This window comes from Rosa chinensis, chromosome 2, assembly GCF_002994745.2.
Source record: "Rosa chinensis cultivar Old Blush chromosome 2, RchiOBHm-V2, whole genome shotgun sequence".
Lineage (NCBI taxonomy): Eukaryota > Viridiplantae > Streptophyta > Magnoliopsida > Rosales > Rosaceae > Rosa > Rosa chinensis.
The window spans coordinates 805,001-832,826 of record NC_037089.1 but is presented as its reverse complement, the minus strand read 5'-3'; the positions used below and the strand labels follow the sequence as shown (position 1 = coordinate 832,826).

The 27,826-nt window shown below is 41.5% G+C and overlaps 3 protein-coding genes and 1 pseudogene across 4 annotated transcripts; all 4 read left to right on the top strand.

The window, feature by feature from the left end:
* The first annotated feature begins 4,758 nt into the window (after positions 1-4,758).
* On the top strand, positions 4,759-7,420 carry LOC112184399 (probably inactive leucine-rich repeat receptor-like protein kinase At5g48380). The gene is made up of 2 exons (XM_024322656.2): positions 4,759-6,030; positions 6,279-7,420. The coding sequence occupies exons 1-2, from the start codon at positions 5,422-5,424 to the stop codon at positions 7,215-7,217; spliced, it is 1,548 nt and encodes a 515-aa protein (XP_024178424.1). The 5' UTR covers positions 4,759-5,421; the 3' UTR covers positions 7,218-7,420.
* Positions 7,421-9,358: 1,938 nt separating this feature from the next.
* Positions 9,359-14,281, top strand: LOC112184402 (2-alkenal reductase (NADP(+)-dependent)). 2 transcript variants are annotated; one of them, XM_040513315.1, is made up of 7 exons: positions 9,359-9,667; positions 9,990-10,167; positions 10,913-11,079; positions 11,195-11,277; positions 12,792-13,166; positions 13,284-13,293; positions 14,083-14,281. In XM_040513315.1, exons 1-7 carry the CDS (start codon positions 9,425-9,427, stop codon positions 14,116-14,118), a joined length of 1,092 nt encoding a protein of 363 aa, XP_040369249.1. In that variant the 5' UTR covers positions 9,359-9,424; the 3' UTR covers positions 14,119-14,281. The 2 variants fall into 2 exon arrangements, with proteins under 2 accessions (XP_040369249.1, XP_040369248.1); XM_040513314.1 differs by lacking the exon at positions 14,083-14,281 and having other exon boundaries at positions 13,284-13,508.
* Positions 14,282-14,468: 187 nt separating this feature from the next.
* LOC112184401 (2-alkenal reductase (NADP(+)-dependent)) lies at positions 14,469-16,499 on the top strand. Its single transcript, XM_024322658.2, has 5 exons — positions 14,469-14,785; positions 15,143-15,329; positions 15,410-15,576; positions 15,664-15,746; positions 15,885-16,499. The coding sequence occupies exons 1-5, from the start codon at positions 14,540-14,542 to the stop codon at positions 16,267-16,269; spliced, it is 1,068 nt and encodes a 355-aa protein (XP_024178426.1). The 5' UTR covers positions 14,469-14,539; the 3' UTR covers positions 16,270-16,499.
* A 10,591-nt stretch (positions 16,500-27,090) lies between these two features.
* Positions 27,091-27,826, top strand: part of LOC112184405 — a 2,626-nt pseudogene continuing 1,890 nt past the window's right edge.

Sequence of the window (27,826 nt, the reverse complement as noted above, 5' to 3'; positions counted from 1 at the left end):
GGCCTTACAAAGAAAACAGAAAACAAAAAAAGCTTACAACTAGCACGTCTCCTAGATTGGTACAAGACTACAAGAAACATTCAAAGTACTAATAGCTAGTCCCTACAAACTAGGGATCAATCAACAACAGTAAAAGTAAAAGCTAAAACAAGCAACCACTAAACCAACAAAACAAGCCACCAACCACTAAACCAACAAAAACAAGCCACCAACCACTAAACCAACAATATCCTCCCCTAAACTAATTGCATGCTATGAGCAATCAGTTTATCACTGGCACTTCACAAACACCTAGCAACTCTCGCAGCTTCACAAACTCATCCAGCTTGAGTGGTTTTGTCATGATATCAGCCACCTGATCTTTTGAGCCACAATGAACCAACTTCACCTTCCCATCTCTAGTTAAGTCTCAAAGGAAATGAAACCTAACATCTATATGCTTACTATGCCCATGAAGCACTGAATTTTTAGACAACTTTATAGTGGAACTGTTATCACACTTAATGATAACACTGCAGTTTTGTGTGAGTCCCAACTTTTCCAACACCCTTTGCATCCAAATACCTTGTGTGGCACAAGAGGCAGCTGCAACATACTCCGCCTCGGTGGTTGACAAAGTAACAATAGGTTGTTTCTTCGACATCCAAGACACAGCCCCTCCACTTAAAGAGAAAACATACCCCGACGTGCTCCTCCTATCACTCACATCTCCGGCATAGTCGCTGTCAGTATAAGCTTGCAACATCTCATCTCCTCTCTTCTTGTAAAAGATTCCCAGCTCCACAGTTCCTCCCACATACCTTAACACTCTCTTAACAATCTGAAAATGAAGCTCTGTGGGATTTGCCATGAACCTGCTAGCCATACACACAACAAACATCAAGTCTGGTCTTGTTACGGTTAGATACATCAGGCTTCCCACCATCTGCTTATATGTCGTAGCATCCACTCTAACTCCATTTTCATCTTTTCCAATCTTCACACCAGGAACTATAGGATTATGAACTGAATTGCATCCATCCATGCCAAACCTTTCAAGCAATTCCTTTGCAAACTTCTTTTGGCTAATATAGATGCCTTCGGTGCATTGCAATACTTCCACACCAAGAAAGTACCTCATCTTGCCAAGATCGCTCATATCAAACTCTTGCATCATGGACTCTTTAAACTTGACAAACATTTTCTCACAATTGCCAGTAAAAATTAAGTCGTCCACATATAAACTCACAATTAAACACTTACCTCCTGCACCCATTTTGATGAACAGAGTATGCTCAAAGTCACATTTCTCGAACCCTTACTTCACAAAATAATTCTCAATCCTGCTATACCATGCTCTAGGGGCTTGTTTGAGCCCATAGAGCGCTTTCTTGAGCTTGTATACCTTGTTTTCTCCTCCCTTTACTTCAAAACCCTGTGGTTGCTCGACAAAAACAGCTTTTGTGAGTTCTCCATGCAAGAAAGCACTTTTGACATCCAACTGATATATGCTCCAATTCTTTTGTGCCGCCAATGCAATAATCATTCTTATGGTATCCCATCTAGCCACTGGTGCGTACACCTCTGTGTAATCAATGCCAAATCGTTGAGCATACCCCTTTGCCACCAATCGAGCTTTACACTTGTCCACTTCACCCTTCTCATTGTACTTCGTTTTAAACACCCATTTCACTCCTATGGTTTTCACACCTAAAGGCCGATCAATCAGCTCCCAAGTATTATTTCTCTCAATAGCTTCAATCTCCTTCTTCATTGCTAATCTCCACTTGGACTGACTCACAGCTTCCTCAAAGTCCATCGGATCTTCATTTGTAGTAAACACAGCTAGGTTGTGTAGTTCTCCTTCTTGGTCACTCAATCCCAAACCTACTCCACTCACATAATCACTCATCCAAACAGGCTGCCTCCTTTCTCTTTCTTCCTCTATTGCTTGCGGGATTGCTTGAGATGTCGTGCTTGAAGAGGAATTATTTGTTGCTTCTGCAACAGTAGCTTCACCAGCCTGCAAATCATTTCCAATTTCCTCATTACTATCGTTACCGTGATCCTCCAAGTTCTCATCACCATCTCCCCAATCCAACACATCAAGTTTCATGTCCTCTACACTCCGCCCCCAATTCCAGCTTTCATTCTCTTCAAACACGACATCTCTACTTACAATAATCCTCTTTGTTAAGGGATTGTACAGCCTATAACCCTTTGTTTCTTCACTCACACCAAGAAGAACACATTTGCAGCTCTTGTCATCTAATTTTGTTCTCTTGGCATCTGGAATATGGACGTGAGCAACGCAGCCAAAGACTCTGAAATACCCAACATTTGGTTTGACTCCGCTCCATGCTTCTTCAGGAGTCACATCTTGAACAGCTTGTGTTGGACTTCGATTAAGAACATGTGTGACCCAATTTACAGCTTCTGGCCAGAAACTCTTAGGAATCTTCTTTTCAGACAAGATGCTACGCACTAAATTCATGACCGTCCGGTTCCTTCTCTCAGCCACCCCATTTTGCTGAGGAGTGTAGGAGGCAGTGAGCTGACGTTTGATGCCATTAGACTGACAAAATTCATTGAATTCATTGGATGTGAATTCTCCCCCTCTGTCAGTCCTCAAGCAACAAATAGGGAAACCAATTTCCTTTTCAACTAGACTCTTGTATCTTTTGAACATGGTAAAAGCTTGTGACTTCTCGGTTAGAAAGTAAACCCACATCTTTTTGCTGAAATCATCAATAAAACTCAGTACATACCTCTTGTCACTGTTTGAAGTAGGAGTAATAGGTCCGCAGATGTTTGCGTGCACTAACTGTAATCTTTGTGAAGCTCTCCACTGGCTACTCTTCGGAATTGAATCCCGAATTTGCTTTCCCACCAAGCAATCATGACAAACCCTTGCAGAAGCTTTGATTTGAGGCAGCCCCTTAACCATCTTTCTATAATGCAGCGTTTTGAGTCCCTTGTAATTTAGGTGACTGTAACGGCAGTGCCATAAGTGTGATAGGTCATCTGAAGAAGCTTGCATACATGTGGAGAAGTGTGTGAGCACAACATTAGCCAAAAGTACAAACATGCGATTTGCGGTCATAGGAGTTTGCATAATGAGTCCCTTCATCGAATGATAAATTTTGCAGACCCCATGTTGTATCAAAATGGCTAAGCCTTTCTCTTGCAATTGTCCTATACTTAGCAGGTTATTTCTTAACTCAGGAACAAAGTAAACATCACTAATTACCTGAGTCAAGCCATCCACCTTTAACCTGATGCTTCCCTTGCCCATCACCGACATCCTTGCATTGTTGCCAAGTTTCACAGAGTGCCTGAATTCCTCATCAATGTTAGTGAACCAATCCTTGTTGCAGCACATATGATTGCTGCAACCACTATCTAGAAACCACACATCTTCACGCTTGGAGTCATTCCTCTCCACATGAGCCATCAGCAAGAGTTCATCTTCCTCCTCAAGCTCTGCATAATTCACTCGCTTCTCCCAACTGGGGCATTCATATTGAAAATGCCCTAGTTTGTGGCATTTAAAGCATTCAACTACAGCCTTGTTGAAGCTTTGTCTACCTCGCCCTCTTCCTCTACTTCTGAAAACCCCACGTCCTCTGCCTCTTCCTTTGAATCCATCTTCTTCCCTGTTTGGTCCAAGCCTCTCAACACTTGTGACTTTCAAAACTTGTTCATCACTGTTGCCTTTTCTAAACTTCTGCTCATGGACAAGCAGAGAGCTCTGCAACTCATCTACAGAAAGATGGTCGATATCTTTCGACTCTTCTATTGAGCAAACAATATAGTTAACCTTATCTGTGAGAGTACGTAAGATTTTCTCGACAATTTTCACGTCCTGCATATTTTCTCCGTAATTCCTCTTGTCATTGGCCACCATCATCACCCTTGAGAAGTAGTCTGTGACTGATTCACCACTCTTCATCTCCAGGATTTCAAATTCTCTACGAAGAGTTTGGAGTTGAGATCGCTGCACCCTCTTATTCCCTTGATATTTACGCTTCATTGAATCCCACAAATGTTTGGACGTGTCCTTCTGAATGATGGTTTTCAGAATCGATTTATCGATGGACTGGAAGAGGTAATTCTTGACCTTGAAGTCCTTCAGCTTTAATTCTTCCAATGTCTTCCTTTGCACAGCTGTCATGACTTCTCCCTCAGCAGGCTATGTGTAGCCAGTCTCAACAAGGCTCCAATACTCCTTCGATCGCAAGAGATTCTCCATTAGCATGCTCCAGAGATCATAGTCTCCATCAAACTTGGGAATACTAGGTGGAGCAAAATTGCTATTGCTCCCTTCCCCTGCCATCTCACACTCTTTCTCTTTTCCCTTACTGTGTTTCACTCAAACACTCACCTTTTCTTTTCCGCAGAGTTTCACTCACACTTTTACTCTCAATCAGGCCCCTCTAGTGGTGCTCTGATACCAGATTTGTTGAACTCAGAAACTCAGAAACAAGAGCACGAAATCTGGAGAATGCAACATCCCATTCATTAATTGCAGCTGGAGGCTTTTAAAAGGCCTTACAAAGAAAACAGAAAACAAAAAAAGCTTACAACTAGCACGTCTCCTAGATTGGTACAAGACTACAAGAAACATTCAAAGTACTAACAGCTAGTCCCTACAAACTAGGGATCAATCAACAACAGTAAAAGTAAAAGCTAAAACAAGCAACCACTAAACCAACAAAACAAGCCACCAACCACTAAACCAACAAAAACAAGCCACCAACCACTAAACCAACAATTACACGCAAGTCTATTTCAAGTGAGGGGGTAGGTATTATTGTTCGAGAGGAAGTAAGCACAAGTAAAATAGTAAATTTGACCTCGATCTGATCCTTTTGAAACAGCAACGACGGACCATTGTGTGTTTTACTCTCTGCTAATTTGTTATCTGACTATTCATTTGCATCTCATAGACTGACCTTCACTTTCCAGGAGAGTTATTTCATTTCTGTTACTTGTGATGAGCTTGACTTGGTTATGGTAAACGGACTTTTGCTATGTTGACTTGGTTATTCAGTCGTTGCTCCCGTCTTTCACTCTATTGTCCTCATTTTCCACAACCCTTTTCCTTTTGCTTATATGTGCTCAAGGAGTTCCATTATGTTGATAAAATCTCACACGGCAAGGATGCCTGTCATGAAAGCAGCAGAAGAAGCCTTGCTTATGCTCATGCTTCTGCTATTTGTTTGGTCACTAGCACTGGGTACATTTACCTTTTGTTATGCTGAAGGTCGTCCTAGTGACATCAGTTGCTTGAAATCTATTAAAGAGTCGTTGGAGGACCCTTTGAGTTCCCTTGGCAATTGGAACTTTAACAACAGCACAGAAGGTTTTATCTGCTAGTTTAGCGGGGTTGAGTGCTGGCACTTTCATGAGAACAAAGTCCTCAACCTCAACCTCTCCAGCATGGGGCTTAAGGGCAACTTCCCTCGGGGAATCAAAAACTGCACAAGCTTAATGCAGTTAAACCTTTCCCACAATCACCTCTCTGGGCCAATCCCATGGGACATATCTGGTTTGCTTTACTTTGCGACCAGCCTTGATCTCTCCAACAATAACTTTTCTGGTCAAGTCCCAGAGAGCCTAGCCAACTGCAGTTTTCTTAATATACTTGGCCTTGATCACAACCGACTTACTGGTGCACTACCAGCTCAACTAGGCATGCTAAACCGGATCAAGATATTTAGGGTCAATAATAATCTCTTGTCGGGGCCAATTCCTCCATTTTCCTATAGTTATTATATTACAGGGGAGAGTTTAGCAAATAACAAAGGACTCTGTGGGTTTCCTTTGGAAAGTTGCGATAACAACAAAAGGATATCATATGTTCATTCCTGCAAAGTTCCCTTCGGAATTGGTTATGCGCTTTCATTCATAGCCGTGTTTGTCTCATGTTGCGTGCCATGGGTAGAAATTAAGATGGAGACGAGGTGGATAGTATTCTCTCTACTAGAGAAGAGAAACAAGAGAAAACAAGCTCATCATAATCTGATCAAATTTGGCGCTGAAAAACAGGTTTGCTTGCTCTCCTCTGGTCCTCTCTCTGTTGAATTACTTGCCTGGCTAGTTTACTCGAGTTTATTGCATTTAGAATAGATATCATATTATTTAAACAATGCTTCACAATGATTTTCCTTTTCATTTTTAAAGACACATATGTACAAGCATCTGTAGAAAAAGTAATGTTATTACTATTTTGTTCAACAGTGAATGTATAATATTTCTGATATGCAGTAACCTAACTTTTGTAATTTGGTCCACAGTTTGGCAGGTTTGAAAGGACAATAAATAAAATGAGTTTTACAGAACTGAGTAAAGCAACTGACAACTTCGGTTTGGACAATGTTATTGGATTTGGAAAAATGGGGACTATGTACAAGGCCAAACTTTCAAATGGTTGGTTTCTTGCAGTTAAGAAGTTGCATCATGACTCTGAACAATCTGAGAAGCAATTCATATCAGAGCTACTGGCTCTGAGCAGATTGAGGCATGTAAACTTGATTCCCCTGCTCGGATTCTGCATACAAAACAATGAGAAGCTACTTGTGTACAAATACATGTCAAACGGAAACCTCTATAATTGGTTGCACCCAGTGGCAGATGCTAATAAGATTTTGGAATGGCCTTTGAGGGTTAAAATCGCCATTGGGGTTGCAAGAGGCTTGGCATGTCTCCACCACAACACCAAGTTCCGAATAGTCCACCGCAGCCTAAGCTTAAACTGTATATTGCTTGATCGTTATTTTGAACCCAATATATCCAACTTTGGAGATGCAATCATCTCGAACCGAGGAGGAGTAATGTTTTTGTGCTCAAGTGACAGTGAGTCAGGGCAGTTTGTTAACAGCGGTCTGTGGGAGTCAGATTTTGTGAAGAAGGATGTGTATGACTATGGAGTTGTGCTTGTTGAGCTAATCACAGGAAAGGAGCCTATAACTACTGGTTCATCAAACAGTCTGCACAAGACTTTGGTTGAATGGATTGATCATGTTTCAACTAGCTCATTCATTTTCAATGACGCCATTGATAAATATCTGATTGGGCAAGGGTTTGATGAGGAGATCATTCAGTTTCTTAAAATTGCATCTGACTGCGTTCAGCCATATCCATTTCAGAGGTCAACAATGCTTGAAGTATACAGAAGACTCGGCACAATTGGGCAGAAATATGACATTACATGTGATTCTGGATTTCTGATATAACTTGGGAACAGGATCCAGTACGGGTCGGCAAAGAACTTGAGCACTAGAATAAACAAAACAGGGAACTGTAATTGTTGTTAATTTTCAATTAGTTTGGAAAGCTGAATGTGTAGACTATCATTGAGACAGATAAAAAATGTTGTATTGTATATTATGAGTCTCTAACTAGTAACTACAATGTATGATTTGTGTTGGTGGTGAAATGGTATGTCTGCTATCAAACTATATATCCATATCAGCTAGTCACTTCAAAAAATGCGATTATTTTCAGTCATTTTCTGGTTAACTGATACTTTATCAGTTGATTTAGTTCTAGTTTTTCTGGCATGGGTTCAATATCAATAAAGGAAAACCACTAGAACGTGTATGAACAGTGATGAGTTTCAATTCTAACAAGTTTATTTTTTCAAGCCAAGACATCGACACAGGCTACAGAAGAGACAATGTATGAATCCTTTTGATTCAAAATAGAAAATTCTGAGACTCGTGCACTCCATATCATGTGCACTTTGATGGTTCATTACTGTGACACAAGTAATTAGTAGAAGAATAAATTCTTTTTCTTTTTTAATGGAAATTACACAGGACAGTATAGAAGACAAGCTAGCGTAGGCGGTGAGCATCTTGTTTGGGTTGAGTAAAGCGCTGATGTAATAACGAAGTATGATAAACCGTAAGCGCTGATGAAATCGTAGTCACCGGAGTACGTACAAGTAGAACAGACAAAGATAGAAGAAAGCCTGACTCTACTTTTTAAGTTTTAACCAAAAACAAACAACGATGTACTGGCCATGACCAGTAGAGTCCGATAGTGTCGGTGTCTGGAATATATAGATTGAGGGAATGCACACGGACAAGTGGCGAACTCTAATAATTTTCTGATATCAAAATAGCATAGGGAAAGCAAAACATGTCAGTTTTTTTTTTTTTTTCCGTATCGATTATTCCCTTTTTGCCCTCAATTTTTCTTTCACATTCTCTTCCCTCCTCGCATCTGTTTCTTCCCAAACCCACGTCTTTCTCATCCCGCAGTCACGAAATGAACCCATCACGTTCATCCTGTAACCATTGCCGGGACTGCTGGTGGATCTCGCCGGTTTTGTGCAATTAAACCACATTTCCGATGGCATTGTCATTAGAACCCACCAAGATTCGCTCCTTACTATCTTCTACACCCAAACAAAAACCAACAACGGCTATATTCTAAATTCAAGCATATCCTACCAAATTAAACCCAGAATCTAGCAGGAAACGGCTTAAAGATTGAAACTTTCTTCGATTTTACCACATTTACGATAACAAAGACTGCGAATTTCTAAGAAAGGATGCAAAACCTGAAATGGGTTTCTCTTATACTGTTCAAACTCCGCACAGATCATGTAAAATTGTGGAAATTTTAAACTGAATTGAGGTGAAAGGTCCGAGCTTTGATGAGTGGGAATTGTGGGTCTAGGTCTCAGTCAGATACCTAAAAATAGTAAAATCCCTCGAAACAAAAGCAGTCCCTTAATTATGTTTTCATCTGACTCACCTCCTCCACCATTTCATAAACCAAATCCACCATATTCTGCTCACCAACACTAACATCTAACCACAAAGTTGTAATTTGTTTTTCATAATCGAAAAAAAAAAAAAAAACATTAACATTTCACCAATTCTGGGCACCCATTTCTCTCTGAATCAAACCATATAGATCCTCCTCTCTTTTCCCACAAAACCCATGTCATCAAATTTCAAACATACCCACTTATGAAGGTCAAAGATCATAGCTTTGCATTGGGTTTCAGTCTAGTTGCCCGAGCCCATTGGCCTCGGCAGAGGAGACGGCGACTTGAACGAGAACGACGACGCGGAATCGGAAGGTGCCGCCATTGATTGGATTCAACTGATTGGACTTAGTCGTCGGCTTGGTGGACTCGATCGGAGGACAAGCTATTCGAGTAGGCGTGGCCGCGTCGGCTGGGTGGGAGCTAATAGCCGAGATAGTGCCGGGACTGAGCGCCGAGGAGGTTATGACTTATGAAAGGAGTTCATGATGTTGGAAATTGACCAAGGGTAGAAATGGAACAATATAAATTAAAAACAGATTTCTTAATTATTGTGTAATTTAATATTAGAAAATTGTGAGAACTCGCCACTTGTCGCTCAGCCACACCCCCCTATAGATTGAAGCACACCAGAAACCAGAGACGCAAAGCAATAACGCAATGGCGAAGTTTGAAGTGAAGAACAAGCAAGTGTTGTTCAAAAACTATGTCGAAGGCTTTCCCAAAGAGTCGGACATGATCGTTACCGATGCTTCCACCATCAGACTCAAAGTTCCGGCAGATGCTCCCAATTCCGTTTTGCTCAAGAACCTCTACTTGTCCTGCGATCCAGTCACGCGCATCCGCATGAGGAAACCTGGAGACGAAACGTCATCTTATTTTACGCCCTATGCCCCTGGCTCCGTATGTAATGATGATTCCTTCAATTCTCTCTTTACTTAATCGCGCTCTTCAATTTTCCTTTAATTGTTTTTGCTACCATATAAAATTTTGGGGTTTTCAGTCTCAAGGTTCTCTCTTTTCATTTCTACCATATAAAATTATCAACCTTCGATTCCAATTTTTTTCTTTTATACTGAACTTGATTACATCCTAGTTACTTGGAACTTTTTAAAGCATTGACTGGTGGTATATATACACTTTCAGTTCTCAGTCAAGTTGATGTTATATCCAGTGTTAGAGATTATAATGGCCAAACAATTCTAATGGTTATTAATTAATGCAGCCTTTGAGTGGGTATGGAGTGGGTGAAGTTGTAGATTCTGGGCACCCAGACTTTAAGGAAGGTGACCTTGTCTGGGGAACAACCAAATGGGAACACTACACCTTAATCACGCAATCAGAAAGCCTCCATAAGATCCAACATGCTGACGTTCCTCTTTCCTACTATACCGGTATACTTGGTAAGTCATTTGCTCACAAACTCATATATGCTTGTACCATTCTTGGTTTACTTTACTCACCTGTTTGTCTCATCAACCAATGGCAGCTGTTTTATATAAGATGGCCATTTCAATGAGTGTCCCAATCTAGAATACTAATTAGGACATTTTAGGAGAATTTAATTCTTAGGCAGGAGCTGGGAGCTCATTGGTGACTGTAGAAAATATGACATAGCAATATTCTGTATTACCACTTTATTCAATGGTGCCTCTTTTAAGTTTCAGGGTAACAACTTGAACTTTTGCAAACTACTGTCAAATATTTGAAGCGCATTGTTATATTGCTTTGTAGTGAGTCTGTGATGCATGTTTTCACTTCTGGACTCCAAGGTGTTTGAGACTTTGAGTTCCCTCAAATTTGATCAATTAAATTAGTTCGCTTGGCCATTGGAAATTGCAATCATATTTGTAGCAGAACTATATAAAAGAGATGCTGATATCAGCTTGGGTTGAGTCTCCTGAATTACTTAACTTGAGCTGGGACTTATGAGTTATAACTTATAAGCAAGGTCTTGTCTTCATCTTTATAGTGGTTGGAGAACAGGCACTAGAACAGCCAATTCTACTGGCATTAAAAGCTGTATGTTACTATGTTTCTGTAGTAAAGAGTTATAAATCTTTTGGTATGTATTTGCCATGTATCTTCTGCTTTTACTCTCAGTTCTCCCGGTAAATTTGTGTGCATTTATTCATTGTCCTTTTATAGGTATGCCTGGGATGACTGCCTATGCAGGCTTCAATGAAGTTTGTTCTCCTAAGAAGGGAGAATATGTCTTCATTTCAGCGGCATCAGGTGCCGTTGGTCAGCTGGTTGGACAATTAGCAAAATTGTTGGGTTGTTATGTCGTTGGAAGTGCTGGAAGTAAAGAAAAGGTATAAAGTTAACATTGATTCGCCAATTTACATGCCTGTCAGATGCTGTTTAGAGTGTAATATATTGGTTACACAAGATTGATACTCTTGTTCTTCTGAACTACTTTCATACTAGGTTGACCTTTTGAAGAATAAGTTAAATTTTGATGAAGCTTTCAACTATAAGGAAGAGCATGACTTAACCGCAGCTCTGAAAAGGTCAGTCCGTAATTTACCAAGGAACCTTAATATTGCTCTGGAACTCAAATAACATATGTTGAGCTTCATTGATCTCCTTGTCTATTTCCCGTAAATACTCATACTTTGCTTCATCTATATATCTTCACAAATTGCTGCAAAAGTAAGTCGGATATGGCCTATACATGCAACTTAAAGTTGCATATGAACCGGGTCATACAGTGAGATAGCACTGTGTTTTGCTATGTTTTCATCAGAATAGGAAAGAAAAACATTGAGAACTCAGATGAGAAAAAGGAAATCACGATCTAAGAATCTGTTTCAACATTATTTCCTTCAATCACAGAGAGTTTGGAAGTTTCATTAGTCTTGTAGAGTTGTAGGCAATGCGTCTTCTAAGCAATGCAGTTAATGTGGATTTCTAACTTCTTGTTGGACATTTGGTATTTGAAAAACTTTCCATCTGAAAAGATACATCGTTTTTTTTTTTTTTTTGATTAAAGGAGCAGAGCTCTATTGATTAGAAAGAGAGAATGTCAAAACAATAGGGACGGGGGCAAAACAAAACCCTTCCAAAAAACAAAGCAACCTACGTACAAAACCTAGTAGCACTGAAAGAATATGAGTGAAGAAAATGAAAATGAGGTAAAGCCAAGCCTATCCTGATGACAAAGGTCAATAAGGAATTGGGGGATTGAATCCCAATAAACCAAACCTGAAGAAGTTAAACCTACGTTTGCTAAAACATCTGCAACTTGATTTCCTTCTCCGAATATATGAGAACAATGAAATTGCATCTGAGAGACATGAAACATACAATTATCCCATGCCACACGAAGTCTCCATGGAACAAGCTGAGGGGAATTGATGAATTTAAGAACAATGGAAGAGTCAACTTCTAGTCAAATATGCCTTAATAACAGCCATCACCTCCGCGTCTACTGAACAAGGGATGTCAAGATTACACGCAAAGGCACCAATAAACTCACCCCTAAAATTGCGGAAAACTCCCCCAAAACCAGCCTCACCTGAATCATGATTAAAAGCCCTGTCGGTATTGATCTTGATGCAATCTGGGATAGGAGGAACCCAGTTCACTACTTCACTTCTACAATTCAGGGAGCTCTTCTAGGCTTACAAGGGACATCAAAGCACTTTAAAACACAAAGCCCCAAAACTGAATTATTCATGCAACCAGAGGCAAGAAAACTGGAAGCCCGCATGTGCCCCATTATTAAATGACAAAGATGAGTTAGAGAACAAGCATAATCCTCAAATTTGACTTTATTACGTGTTTTCCAAAGAAACCACAAAGTCGTACAAAAACAATTTAACCAAAGCTCCTTCAATTGAGGACTTCGATCATTCCCTCTTCCAGCATGCAACAAATCCAACAAAGATACATCGTTTTTGTTGACCAGTCCTGTAAATTAAAGTGTTGCAAGGGTTGACCCTTTATCAATGGTTTCGTTGAAGTGGTTTGAGCAGTCAATGTCTCAATGAAACTAGCACTTAATTAGCTGTATGATGATCAGGTATTTTCCAGAAGGCATTGACATATACTTTGAGAATGTTGGTGGGAAATTTCTGGATGCAGTCCTGCTCAACATGAGAGTCCACGGCCGGATTGCAGTGTGTGGAATGATTTCGCAATACAATCTTGAAAAGCCTGAAGGTGTGACAAATTTGATGTGCCTTGTATACAAGCGGATTCATATGCAAGGATTTACAGTCCGCGATTACTATCACCTCTATCCTAGGTACCTGGACTATATTCTGCCTTGCATAAGAGAGGGAAAGGTGATATACTTGGAAGACATTGCTGAAGGCCTTGATAATGGACCATCAGCGTTGGTAGGACTGTTTAGTGGTCGCAATGTTGGCAAACAACTAGTTTCAATTTCCCACCAGTAAGTAATGTACTTGAGTTTGTTGGTCTTAATTTCCCTGTACTTGTGTTGTATATCTTGCTTGTTCCAAGTATGTTTAACATGAAATAAAATGTGAGGTTCCCTGTTAAATGTTAGTCAAGGAAGGCCAGGAAGAAGGTCCAAAGCTGAGCAGCCAGGGTGACACACCATTGCAACATACAAAATCCGAATAGAAAATTAGTTCAAGACATGTTTAGTACGCAGCCACCGGCCTAAGAAGTAAAAAAAGAAATGTATAGGCCTGGTTCTATACATAGCTAAACTCAGTGTTATTTCACTGTATGCCCTGGGTCTTCATCATTTTTTGGGTCCTCTGGGAAAAAATGAACATGACTTTATGACTTATTGCTTTTAGGTTATGTTGAAGATGATATAATTGAATTTTATATTTAAAAAATTTAGTCATCGTGATTTGAACATGCACGAGACTACTTTTGATAGATTAGACATGATTCGGTGAAGTAGTCTTGTAGGTGTTCAAATCATGATATGATTACTATATTTCTTAAATATAAAATTTGATTATTTCATTTTTAACATGACCTAAAATCATTAATTTATACTCATAAAATGATGAAGAACGGCCATTAACTCACAATACTCATGTTTTTTTATATTTTTTATATACATATATTCTAAATATCAATTTTATTCTTACATTTAACTGAAATTTTTTTGAAGTATAAAAAACCCAGCCTAAGTTCAGGCATCAAATAGTCATCTTTTGAAGACTAAGTATCAAAGTGTCTAGATGGCCGTATCTTAGGTATCATAGAAGGAATTTATCAAAAAATAAAATAAAATGTAGCAGTGTTTGTACAGAAGGATAACAGATAACTTACTAAATTTGGTAAAGAATAAACCAAATAGTTAAAGAAAGAAATGTTAAGAAGGTCCTAGAAGAAGGTCCAAAGCTGAGCAGCCAGGGTGACACACCATTGCAACATACAAAATCCGAATAGAAAATTAGTTCAAGACATGTTTAGTACGCACTCACCGGGCCCCGGCCGAAGAAGTAAGAAAGATGAATGATGGATGTTGTTCCAACCAGCACAATCAAGAACGTACAGATAGATTGATGATCGGTCAATGATCGTCCCACGTTCTCCTCAATCGATCTAGTAAGCAATTACGTCTTCTAGCTTGAGTAGATGGCGCGAAACCGTCACAAGAAAAGTCATGGCAGAAAGTTTGAATCGAAATTCAAATTGGATTCATAAATATAATCTTTATTGGACTAGTCACCTGGGAACTATATCGATATGCTATAAATATAACATCTAGCTGCTGGCTGGTATTACTATTAGAAACTTACCCAGCAAGGAAATAAAGTTGATCGTCATTAGCAAGCCATGGCAGGTGAAGTAGCAGTGAGGAATAAGCAGGTGATATTGAGGGACTATGTGTCTGGTTTTCCCAAAGAGTCAGACATGTATGTCACAACTGATACCACAGTAAGTCTGAAGGTTCCAGCAGAGACGAGAAATGCTGTTCTACTCAAGAACCTCTACTTGTCCTGCGATCCCATGATGCAATTCCTCATTAGGAATAACCCTCAGCAGAAAATGAGAAAATACGTCTATTGCACTCCTGGCTCTGTAAGTCAATCCGTCATCGATCTCATGATGAACTTTTATTCATAAATACAAATGCATCTATCAAGTGTACGTAGTTCATCATGATCGATCACTTTGATCTAAGTTCCTGAGCTCCTATACATGTAGTGTTGTTAAATTAGAAGAAAATACTAATAAGCAATCACCTCTGTGACTCTCTAATCCTTTCAAGTTCTGGAGAGTCCAAAAATCCAAAATCCAATATTTGTGGTAGGTACTCTGTTTTGACTCTGTTCTCCTCTGCAGCCAATAAACTCATCCCAAACCAAAAAGGGAGGGGGCATTAATAAATTACTTTGATTTCTTTTTAAATCATACGTGTATTTATGAATGATGCAGCCAATTCGTGGGTATGGTGTGTCTCAAGTTGTGGACTCGAGTCATCCAGAGTATAAACAAGGTGATTTGGTGTGGGGGTTAACCACATGGGAAGAGTACAGCCTCATCACAGATATCGTCCCTGAAACCGCACTTGTTAAAATACACCACACTGATGTCCCTCTTTCTTACTATACTGGACTTCTTGGTACGTAAATTGACTAATCTCAGTAGCTAGTTAATTACAAATCGATCATTATGATTAACCTAGCTAGCTTGTGCATGCAGGCATGGCTGGTAAGACTGCTTATGCTGGATTCTTTGAAGTATGTCCTCCTAAGAAAGGAGACAAGGTGTTGGTCTCTGCAGCATCTGGTGCAGTTGGTCAGCTTCTTGGACAATTCGCTAAGTTGGCTGGCTGTTATGTTGTTGGATCTGCCGGATCTAAAGAAAAGGTACACTGTTAGCTGATCTACAAGTTATCAACAGATACATTGTATTAATTGGTTCGGCCGGTCAGTACTAATTCTTGAATTAATTAGGTTGATCTACTGAAGAACAAGTTGGGGTTTGATGAGGCTTTCAATTACAAGGAGGAGAACGATTTAGAAGCAGCTTTGAAACGGTAATTAAGTCCATATAATTACAGCCCTTACATTATAAGTACATATTTGCATATAGAGCTAGCTCTAGCTGATTCGTGCATGTGAAGTGTATATGCACATTGCTCTTGCTTGACTAATCAACTGGGAAATATATGAAGGTACTTTCCTGAAGGAATTGACGTCTACTTTGAGCATGTGGGTGGGAAATTGTTTGACGCAGTGCTGCTCAACATGAAAGAACACGGTCGCATTGCTGTGTGCGGAATGATTTCACAATACAACCTCCCCGAGCCTGAGCCACTCAAAAACCTGTTCCAGATTGCATTGAAGCGGCTCAATATACATGGATTTACGCATCGCGATTACGATCACATAGTACCCAAGTACTATGAGTTTGTGCTGCCTTACATCCGGGAAGGTAAAATAGTGTATGTGGAAGACATAGTTGAAGGGCTTGAGAATGGTCCAGCAGCACTGGTTGGACTCTTTACTGGTCGCAACTTTGGGAAGCAAGTAGTTGCAGTTGCACCACCTCGACCTTAATATATCCAGATCGAGGATGTTCCTTCATTAATCCACATGATCACCCGCCTAGCTAGTAATAAAATTACCTTGTCTTCACTGGGAATCTGGGATTAATTCAAGCGTTGTATTGTATGTTTATTCCTTAAGAGAAATAAAGATTTGTGTTGTAACCGGTTACACTGTATCTGTGCCATTTTTTACGGAATGATTCGAATACGGATGTATATGACTTTATTGTGCCCCATAAACAATTGGATTTGGAAACAATTTCTGCCATTTTAAGTCCAGTCTGTTGTAGGAGAATAGAATTGTGTGTTATCATTGATAATAGGAGCCCTTTAAATAGGGAGTTACAAGGTACCCAAAAGGTAATAGAATCCGATTACAATTGAATACCTAAAACACATTCCTATTACAACTCTAAACCCTGGTTTGTAGAGGCACACATTATGTCGATATCCTTCAACACTCCCCCTTGTGCCGCTCAAACTTGGTGATGACGCTTTGATTGTTGCCTCGTGAAAAACCTTGCCAGGTAACAAAAACCCTGTGGGACAAAAATAACCCTGGTCGAAGGACAAAAAGAGCACAACACGTCATTCACTCTTCGAGATCGAACATGTAGACATCATGCCTCCCCCTGATGTCAATATCTCCCCCTGATTGCTACAATCATGGGAGTTCGGATAACTTTCTCAATCCGATGCTCTTCACATGTTTCTCGAAAGTGGATTTTGGTAACGACTTAGTAAATAAGTCCGCTACATTATCCTCAGATCGGATTTGGTTCATTTCAATATTTAGAAATGCTTGTTGTCATTTCGATGGAGGGGAGGAGGAGCACGGAAGGTGGCATTTTGCCTTGTGGGGTCCGATCCCACACTTCCGTCATCTCTTTTCTCTGTAGAGATAGAACAAGTCCATATCAATCGTACCTCTCAAATATCGAAAGATTGTCTTTATACCAATCTAATGGTGTTGCGTTGGCGCGGGGCTATATCTAGCCAACAAGTTCATAATAATCGAGGTGCCCGGTCTTGTATTGTGCTAAGTACAATAATGCGCCTATTGTACATAAATAAGCACTTCTGCTATTAACACGTCTTCGTCATCATGCCTGGGACGAAACGGATCCCTTTTAGGGCCAAGACTACGGACGACCATGGTGCATCTTTGACTTTATCAAAAATGTCTATTGACACGGTATACAAGTTCTGAATCTAGACAGAACCGTGTTCTCCCAAGGTCCTTCCTCTCAAACTCGGATTTTAGGTGTTCAGCGGTTTCCCTTAACTCTCAAGGGTTCCAATTATGTTTATCAACATAAACCGCGACAATTGCAAATCCGGAACTTGTCATGGAAACGCGTGGGCATAGTTCATCATATCCCTTCCCAATCAAGTAGTCATTTTAGTGAGCATTTCAACCTCGTTGCAAATGCGCTCCGTGGTCTAGAGCCACTTGACTTGGGTAAATAAAGTCCACAAGAACCTTCGTTATATTCCGTATCTAGATCCCCGTAGTGACCACATTAGTAAGCTGCATGTTCAGTTATTTGGAAACTACCAAACTGACAAGGTAGTGGAGTGCAATGACATCCATTACGAGAGAAGATGTCTTCTCGTAGTCGATTCCAGGGCGTTGTGAGAAACCTTGTGCCATAAGGTGAGATTACCATCTCTTTTTCTCATCACGCTATCTAACGAAGACCTATTAATGTCAATAGGTTTTATGTTAGGAGGTGTTGGCATCTCAGGCCCGAAATCATTCCTCTTCGTTAGTGAATCCAATTCAACCTGGATCGCATCTTTCCATTTAAGCCAATTTTCTCTACGTTGGCATTCTTCAACGGAGTAAGGTTCGATGTCATTGGTCTCAATAATTCCACGTCCTCATGTACACTAGTGTAGTTCGTAGAGATCTCTATATTTTCAGGAATTGGTTCTAACATTGAGGCGTCCCCCAACGATGTCTCTTGGACATAACCACAATCCAAAATATTCTCATGAGACGGATTATGAGTATCAATGATCAATGGATCAAGTTGTGCCAAACTCGCTCTCTTCTTAGGGCGAGAATCCATCGAACCTATGGGTCTCCTACTCTCTCTAGCGGAACCCATGGCCTGTGAAGCCATTATGCCACCTTTGTGGCGTCACCATACTACCATCCATGGTAGTGGTGCAGTACCCATCTTCTCTGGGTGGCACCATGTCCTCTTGTGGGGACATTAATCCTTGCAGGTATGTTTGCAGCAGGTATATGTGATCTCGTCACTTTTAGGGGATCAAGATGAGACATAGTGGGGACAGACCACGACAATTCCTGTCGTTCCTGTTGAACATTGACGTTCTAATCTCCCCCTAACGACGGGAAAACTGTCTCATTAAAGTGACAATTCGCAAATCCAGCGAAATAGAGATCGCCTGTCAAGGGTTCTACATAGCAGACTTATAGTTGGAGACTCATGTCCAACAAATATATATATGCATTCGTTGCAATGACTCATGTTGATGCGCTGTGGCGACGTAATTGGCACATGAACCACACACTCAAATATGCATAAATACGAGATATTAAACTCGAACTCAGTCACTAGCTGTAACGCAAATAAAAGTTGAGTGGCTGCTATGAGTCGTAGACCAATTAGTATAGCTGCATGCAATATTGCATAACCCAAGCGGAAATATTGGTGCGCATTACCAATGTCCGGGCTACCATTGTAGTCGTTTAATGGTGGCTTTTTCGTGAGACCAATTGGGTGTGTACATGGGAATATGATACTTGATATCAATACCCAATGATATGCAATAGTCATCGAAAACTGTCGATGTAAACTCTCTAGCATTATCAAGTCAAATTGACTGAATGGGATGATTTGGGTAGTGAGCCCGTAGCCATATGTTATGTGCTAGGAGTGTAGTATAAGCAGCATTACGAGTGGATAATGGCACAACACGTGACCAGCGTGTTTGCGTATCAACCAACACCATAAAACATCTATATGGTCCGCAAGTTGGTTGATCAAATCCATAGAATTCCCTTAGATTCTTTGTAAGAATGGAAATATTTCCTTAATCTCCTTTGCATAGGATGGTCTCAATCCTAAATAACAGGCTTGACAGAACGAAACATGGGCTTTATAATCAACCAATAAAGGTTTTGGTGAAGCCATAGTGTCACAATAGACTTGAGAAGTAGAGAGAGGAGTTTATGGCGTCAATGCCATGTATTTGCCGCAGGGGGTAGGCGGCACTGGCCATGTATGGCCTGTCTTTGCACAATCATGGTGCCATGAGGCACATGTGCAGCTCCTCGAACCAATTCTTGGTTCTTACTTTTCTTCGTTCTGAAAATGGATGTCCGTGTAAAATCTTTAATACACGGATCATCATGTCAAAGCCTATATGTGCCAAAATCCCATAAGTCGTCTCTCATGACAAAGTTGGATTCAATAACTCAAATAGTGGTTGCATACAACCCACTAGAGTGACACATAAGTTTCTCTAATACTCGTTTATGTCCGTAGTCATTAGAGGTGATGCAAATGAACTCTGTCCATTCTCATAATGTGTTTCCACATGAAAACCATTGGCTCTTATATAATAAAGTTCGAATTAAGGTATGTCCAAGACATTAAGTAAAAGAATTGACACTTTATTAATAGCCAATGATTACATCAAAGTTTCCAAAATCTAATCCAAAATAAAATCAAAGTAAGACACATTGTAGTCACTCTATCCATTTAGTAACTCCAATCAAATATGACCAGGAAAGTAGAGAGAGATGTTGGTGGAGCAAGGCTCTCTTAAGTACCAATAATCTCAATGACTTTCCTAGACATCACATTTTATTAGGTCCGCCACATAAGAAAGAGTTTAAGACAATTGTCATTTATTGACTAAGGCAAATTGCCATTACAAAAGTTCTTGGAAAAATAAAAAGGACTAATCTAATCAAAGTCTGTTGCATCCATATGCACATCATCTTCAGCTTTGAAGTCCTCTATGGTGAGATTGACATCTCCACCATCTTCTTCTTCTTCTGCAAGGTACACTTCTTGCTCTCTCATGTCTCTATATGCCCTGTAGCTTGCAGCTAGTTCCTCGCTTGCCTTGCATTGCTTGAACCAATGCTCAATTGATCCACATCGATGACACTCATCATTGCGGTTGCCTCCCTTTAATTGAGGTGCACGTTGTGCATGTTGCGGGAGTTCCCTAGGAGGGTTGGTGCCACGACCACGACCCATTGAGCCACCATTACGGCTAGGGATACCACGACCCCCTCTCCCACGTGTGGCATTACCACCACGTGTATCCACACCAAACTTGCGGTTTCCTTCCTGGTTAGGGCGGTTATATGGGCCCATACGTCCCTCTTGTCCCCCATTCTTAGGGTACCGCTCCTTGCGCCCTCCTTTGGGTGCATTATAATTCGCCTCATGAACGCTCTTAGTTCCAATGGGCCTTGAATTATAATTCCTCACGAGTATGTTATCATGTTTCTCAGCTACAGATATGATATTGATAAGCTGATGAAATCTCGTGATCCGTCCAGCATTGACTTCAGTACGGTATTGCTTTGATACCACAATGGCTGAAACAGGGAAGATGGAGAGAGTTTTCTCAATTAGCTCTTGCTCTGTGACAGGTTGTCCACAAAACCTCAACATGGACTGTATGCGAAGAGCTTCTGAATTATATTCAGCAACAGACTTGAAGTCAGCAAAGCGCAAATTGTTCCATTGAACCTTCAAGTCAGGGAGGAGGGAATCTTGGACATTGCCAAAGCGCTCTTCTAGCGCTACCCATAGCTCTCTTGCATCCTTGATCGACATACACTCCAATCTGAGTGCCTTATCCATATGGCGTCGCATCAAGATAACTGCTTGAGCATGCTTTGTAGATGTTCGGTTGAACATAAGATCCGGGTTAGGTGCCTAGATTATGGGTAATATTCCCTTTGAAGTGAGATGGTTCTCAACATCGGTTACCCAACTGTGGTAATCCGAGCCTATTGAGTCAAGCATGGGAAAGTCGAGTCTAGGTTCATTCGACATCCTGAAAATAAGAAGAGAAGATATATTAGTTTCGGAGCTAAACTTCCACGAAAACTAAAATAATAAGATTTCCAAGCTATGCTACCAAGAAATCAATTTCCAAGAATCTCTTTTGGATTAGACCAACAATGATGTTTTAATATGGTCACAATTTGATGCTTACGGACGCTCTTAGTCCAAGCATTGTGAACGCTCTTAGTTCACACGAACACTCTTAGTTTGTTTAATTATTGTAGATACCTCTACTAGCAAGACTAGTTTGCTACCTCACCAAGCATAAACAACACCCTCATGGGATCCAACCGCTACTTGCATCTTGTAGCCCTATGTTCAAGCTACGCTACGGTATCCGGAAGTCGCAAATCCGTCGCCGGGAAGCCACCTTTCCGGCCTTGCCAACATGCCCTCACAAATAGGCTTTCTAGACTAGAAATGGTGGTTGCTTGTCCCACATCGAAAACAATGTAAAGGAGAAGCATTCCTTCACCTATAAAAGGAATGCCTCCTCCCACTTAAACACGATCCCATTACATCTCTTGTAATCTTGTTAGGCTGCAAAGCTCGACACACTAGTATACATTCAAGTGGACGTAGTTTCCCGCTAAGGCGGGAGACGAACCACTATACATCTCGTGTCACTCTCTCTCTCTCTCTCTTAAGCTAACTAGAGATCCCCAACGGATCCAAACGTTAACATTGGCACCGTTTGTGGGAAGCCGACACACAAAGGCTTCGTCACCTACCACGAACTTTGACCCATTTGGGCTGGTCAATGCTTGGTCAACGCTGGACAAGAAAAGTCAACGCTGGCAACAACAACAAAAAAAAAAAAATTGTCGCTCACTACTCTTGACACCCACAAGTTTCCTTTGGGCACCCTGCTATCTTCTTTCAATCTATCATCAGCACCAACATCAAAGCTTTGTCCGCTGGACTGCACCACCGGGCACCCTCCGCTGGGCCTCTCATCTAGTCAAGCTCTGATGGACGTCCAGAGGCCAAGCAGTTCCACCGCCGCTAGTCAACACTCAGCGGAGCACTTCCGCTGTACAACTCCGCAGTTGCTTCGTGCCACCCAGAGGGCTCCATCCTCTGCTCCACCAGATTGCCCCTCCACTCCGCCGAGCTCCAGGTCCGCTGCACCCCAGCTCCGCCGGACTTCTTCCTCCGCTGGACGAGCTTTCTCCGCCGGCCTTCCACCTCCGCTGGACTGTTCACCGCTGAGCAGCACCTCCCTGAGCATCTGGCCTCTCCTGAGCTTCGAGCTCAGCAGAACTCAAAACCTCCGCTAAAACTAGCGGAACCGCCAGCCAGGTCACCACCGGACCGCTAGCCCAGACCGGACCGCCAGCAAGCATGCCGGCACGCTAGCGTCAGCCCACTGCAAGCAAACACCGCCAGACCCGCTCACCAGCGCATAGCCTCTGCTCCGCCGAGTTCCTCTACCGCTGGCCGTAACTTCCGCCGACTAAGGCTACCTCCACCGGCAAGGCTCCGCCCCGACTGATCAATGTTCCTTGCAAGCACCGCTAGCCAACTCCGCCGGGCACCATGCTCCGCTCCGCAGGATAACCCGCTAGCCAACTCCACCGAGCACCATGTCTCCGCTGACTCCATGCCTCCGCTGACTCCGGGTCACCGCTGAGCACCAATTCCCCCGCTGAGTTCTAAAACACTGCTGGACAACTCTCTCCACACCCAGATTATCATCTACTCTGGGCACTCGTGTTCAATCCTTCTTCTCTTGGCACCCCTCAGACTCACTCTGTGCACCCAGCAGTTTTTAACTCTCTGCGCGCTCGAATGCCCATCTTCGACTCTCGACTATATATATTTCAGCCTCGCCCATGTTTCGATCAGAGTCAGCACCATCCTCGTTGCCACACGTTGTTCGCTCAACCTCTGATTTACGAACAGCTAAGTCCTTTTTCTCCATGTAGTTTGTTTCTTTCGAAGTCGCTGGCATTCAAATATGTATATATATGTGCTCTTCAACTTGCTGTGCGTTCATATTTATGTTCGCATGTGTCACTTACCAGATGCCAAAATTATATGTGGCCACATATGCACTCTTAATCTGTTTTATTGATTCCAGGTGTCCACCGAATAAATGGTTTGGCACATGCATATATGATGATATACTAGACACCTCATGCTTCATTCTAGTACATACTGCATCTGTGCACGTTGCAACTAGCAGTTTATGACTTTTGACTTTTGAGAGCATAATAAACTAGTGTCATGAGGTTAACATGTGTTTACCTTATCTGGTTTTCATTATTATCAAACTGGCATTTACTTGGACATGACTCTGTGATGTACATGGACCAAATGACATCAATTATCATGTCATGCATATCTGATACCCTGGACCGTATTAATCATCTCTTAGATGGTTTACTTCAATTATTTTGGTGGTCAACCACAAGCATATGCTTATCATTAATCAACACTATCACACATGGGTTTCATTTATTTACGTGTGCAAAGCATTGCAATTAAGCTTCTGCACGTGTCCGACCTTCTTGGTTTCTAAGGCTAGCAATTAGACAATCACACCTTGAACGAGTACTTGCCATGTACCCATGCTCTTATATAAGCTCCACATACCATGATCACACCCTAGATCAATTTTCATTTTTTGCTTCACCTAATTCAAATATGATGCAAACTTGCATCTGCACATGCGCATGAAATTCTAGACTTTACATGTCAATTGATGCATGCATATATACGAAGCAACAATATCACTATAGTCACTACTGTGACATTCTAAAACATGTGTACATTAAATATCTATGGCACATATTTAATCAATTTAATTATATGGAAAGAATGCTAATCATTTACCTTATGTTAAGGGGACGCCGTCACTTAGTACCGCATCAATTAACGAGGCTTCTACTAAGGAACTTCGCCTGAGCAATGGACCGTCACACTCGGCCAACTCCGCTAGCCTCCAAATCGGCATAAGATAAGTGCCTTCCGCTTATCTTTACGCTCTTACAATTTGAGCTACCGCCGATGCCATGACTATACATGTCTCTATGACCCTTAAGCATGTCTACAAAATGTTATTAGCAACTTTACTACAAGTACATGCTACACACATACATGCTTAAATTCAATTACTTGTGACATGCATCTAGAAGCTTGTGACACTTACGACTTACTAAAACATGCTCGGATAAACGACTTGTTCGGGTTACGACTCGCTTGGGTATCGAGTATGGCCACGACTTGCGCTTGGGCCACGCCTCGCATGCTCGCACAATGCCTATACACTCAACTACATCCAACTTGCTCAAACAACCCAACTTGCTCGATCATGTCCAACATGTTTTACTTAAGCCCCAAGTTCACAAACGCTTCATTCTATGTCACCGGGACTACTCCCACAAATTACTTTGGACACCCATTACACTTGCCACTATCTATTGTGCGTGTTATATGGCCATAAGATCCACATATACAACTACCAATATTTTACATGTTCATACACATTAATGGAATATTGAGTTCTTCTACCGTTTGTTGCTTGCAACAAAACGAATTCTTTTCGCATTCCATTAATACGAGCGGTAACCAATACAACAAGCATTCTACATATACGCGTTTTTGTCTCATTGTGTAGGTTAAAAGAGTCCCTTTTTGCTTATGGAGCTCGGGGACTTGTAGGGGCTAGGCGCCTCTCGGACATTGTTTATGCTTGATGACTTCATGATTATAACTCCCCAACCAAGAAGCTCCTCTTACTCGGGGACTTGTAGATACCTCTACTAGCAAGACTAGTTTGCTACCTCACCAAGCATAAACAACACCCTCATGGGATCCAACCGCTACTTGCATCTTGTAGCCCTATTTTCAAGCTACGCTACGGTATCCGGAAGTCGCAAATCCGTCGCCGGGAAGCCACCTTTCCGGCCTTGCCAACATGCCCTCACAAATAGGCTTTCTAGACTAGAAATGGTGGTTGCTTGTCCCACATCGAAAACAATGTAAAGGAGAAGCATTCCTTCGCCTATAAAAGGAATGCCTCCTCCCACTTAAACACGATCCCATTACATCTCTTGTAATCTTGTTAGGCCGCAAGGCTCGACACACTAGTATACATTCAAGTGGACGTAGTTTCCCGCTAAGGCGGGAGACGAACCACTATACATCTCGTGTCACTCACTCTCTCTCTCTCTCTCTCTCTCTCAAGCTAACTAGAGATCCCCAACGGATCCAAACGTTAACAATTATGAACACTCTTAGTTCATACGAACACTCTTAGTTCGTTAAGCGTGAATCCCCACAATTCCGCTTTGTTAAGTACTCAAAATCATTTGGCAACATATATTCCATATTTGCAGAAAATAAAAGGAATTTAAATACAAGAAAGCAGCAACCTTAATTATAAAAACTTACGTGATTGTTCTTGGCTTAAAGACACGCGCGTGTTGATGCAGGCGTGTAGTTGAATCTGGTCGGAAATTGGCAGTTGGTGGCTGCCCTTCTCCCTTCCCCCTTTTTTTTTCTTCCCCTTTTTTTTTCTTCTTTCCGGGCCCAGCCCTTCTCCCTTTTTTTTTCTTCTTTTTTCTTTTTTTTTCTGGGCCGACCGGGTCCCTCTTTTTTTCTGTTTTTTTTTTCGGTCTTCTTCTTCTTCGTTTCCTCTTTCCTCTGCTCTTCTTCCTCCGAGTCTGCAGCGGACTGGGCGCGGGGGCGCTGGGGAGGAGTCCGGCTGGGCTGGGTTTGCAGGCGTCCTGGAGGGCTGCTGGGTAGCGGTAGGCTGGCAGGAACGTGCAGCAGGAGTAGTGCGGTGGCGGACTGGGCGACTGGAAATCGGAGGGGGAGGTTCGGCCGCTGCTGCTGCTGCTCGGTGGGCTGGGCTGCTGCTGCTGCTGCTGGGTGGGCTGGGCTGCTGCTGCTGCACGGTGGCCTGGGCTGCTGCTGCTGCAGTTCGGTGGCCGGTGAGGCTGAGGTTCGGCCTCTCCCTTTTTTCTTTTTTTTTGTTTTGTTTTGGGTTGGCGGCAGAGAATTTTTCTTTTTTCTTTTTCTGAAGCTAGGGTTAGAACTCGTGCTAATAACGTGTGTAGGAGAATAGAATTGTGTGTTATCATTGATAATAGGAGCCCTTTAAATAGGGAGTTACAAGGTACCCAAAAAGTAATAGAATCCGATTACAATTGAATACCTAAAACACATTCCTATTACAACTCTAAACCTTAGTTTATAGAGGCACACATTATGTCGATATCCTTCAACACAGTCATTAGTTATGCATCATTTCAGATGGAAGTAACCAACGATAACTTGGGGACTTCGAAGATATTATCCTTTAGGGAGGTTACACACTAATTCACATAAGTCAATATTGCAGTAAATTAATAGGTAGCAATAATAATAGGAAAATATATTAAAGGCTGTTAATGAAGACAATTAAAGTGACGGAGATCATGGAAGTTGATTAAGGTGAATTAAGAAGTCGTAGGTCTAATGAAGATGATGAAGATTTGATAGAGATTAATAATCAATTAGCCTCACCAAACCCTTCAAATTCTCGGGACACAAAAAAGAAGAAGAAAGAAGATGGTACACAAATTGTGGTTTGGCAATGAACTGATTGAAGAGAAGCAAAAGTGAAAGCTGAGACGGAAAAGGAAAAGTCTCTGGAGCGGCTTCAGACTTCAGTTATAACACACGTGTCTTCCTCTGAAACACAAAAATGGAACTGTGCTAGAGAAGAAATCCATTTGCCATTTCTGACATTCATTAATTCAAGAAATAGTCTTGTAGCTACACAGACGTAACATCAGCAATGGCGGAAATGAAGAACAAGCAGGTGATACTGAAGGAATATGTGGCGGCCGGACTCCCCAAAGAATCTGACATGGCCGTCGTCACTACCACCACCAAACTGAAGCTTCCAGAAGGCTCCGCCGGGGTTCTGGTGAAGAACCTCTACTTGTCCTGCGATCCTTACATGAGAAGCCGCATGACCAAGCGCGACTCTGCTTCTTATGTCGATCCCTTCAACCCCGGCGAGGTGACTACCTTTCCCCTCATTCTCTATTCAATTCAAATTCCAAACCTTTAAGCTTCTTGGGCCGTCGCAATTGTTGCTACTATTATATATATGATTTAAGCACCTATTATGATTTATGAGTAAAAGCTTTGTTATGAGTAAAAGCTTTGTTATGAGATTTAGAATAGAGGAAACCCCACTTCAATTACGTAATTGTTTACAACGTATTTGAAATCATTTTACATATAGTATCATATATGTGCAACCTATCAGCGGTTTTGGCGTGGCTAAAGTTTTGGAATCTGGGGATGCAAAGTTTAAGCAAGGCGACTTGGTTTGGGGAATGATTGGCTGGGAAGAGTATAGTCTCATCACTTCCATTCAGTATTTGTTTAAGATTCCCACCACCGATGTGCCACTGTCTTATTATACTGGAATTCTTGGTATATACATATTTATGCCCTCCGTGCTGCCCCTATTATTTCAATTGCTATTGCTATTACTAG

Excerpts from the sequence above, each read along its gene's own strand:
- LOC112184402 (XM_040513315.1), top strand. The coding sequence starts at position 9,425 with ATGGCGAAGTTTGAAGTGAAGAACAAGCAAGTGTTGTTCAAAAACTAT. Across the intron at positions 10,168-10,912 it reads CTACTATACCGGTATACTTG|GTATGCCTGGGATGACTGCC; the intron begins GTAAGTCATTTG and ends GTCCTTTTATAG. Across the intron at positions 11,080-11,194 it reads GTGCTGGAAGTAAAGAAAAG|GTTGACCTTTTGAAGAATAA; the intron begins GTATAAAGTTAA and ends CTTTCATACTAG.
- LOC112184401 (XM_024322658.2), top strand. The coding sequence starts at position 14,540 with ATGGCAGGTGAAGTAGCAGTGAGGAATAAGCAGGTGATATTGAGGGAC. Across the intron at positions 15,577-15,663 it reads CTGCCGGATCTAAAGAAAAG|GTTGATCTACTGAAGAACAA; the intron begins GTACACTGTTAG and ends TGAATTAATTAG. Across the intron at positions 15,747-15,884 it reads TTAGAAGCAGCTTTGAAACG|GTACTTTCCTGAAGGAATTG; the intron begins GTAATTAAGTCC and ends AAATATATGAAG.
- LOC112184399 (XM_024322656.2), top strand. The coding sequence starts at position 5,422 with ATGGGGCTTAAGGGCAACTTCCCTCGGGGAATCAAAAACTGCACAAGC. Across the intron at positions 6,031-6,278 it reads AATTTGGCGCTGAAAAACAG|TTTGGCAGGTTTGAAAGGAC; the intron begins GTTTGCTTGCTC and ends TTTGGTCCACAG.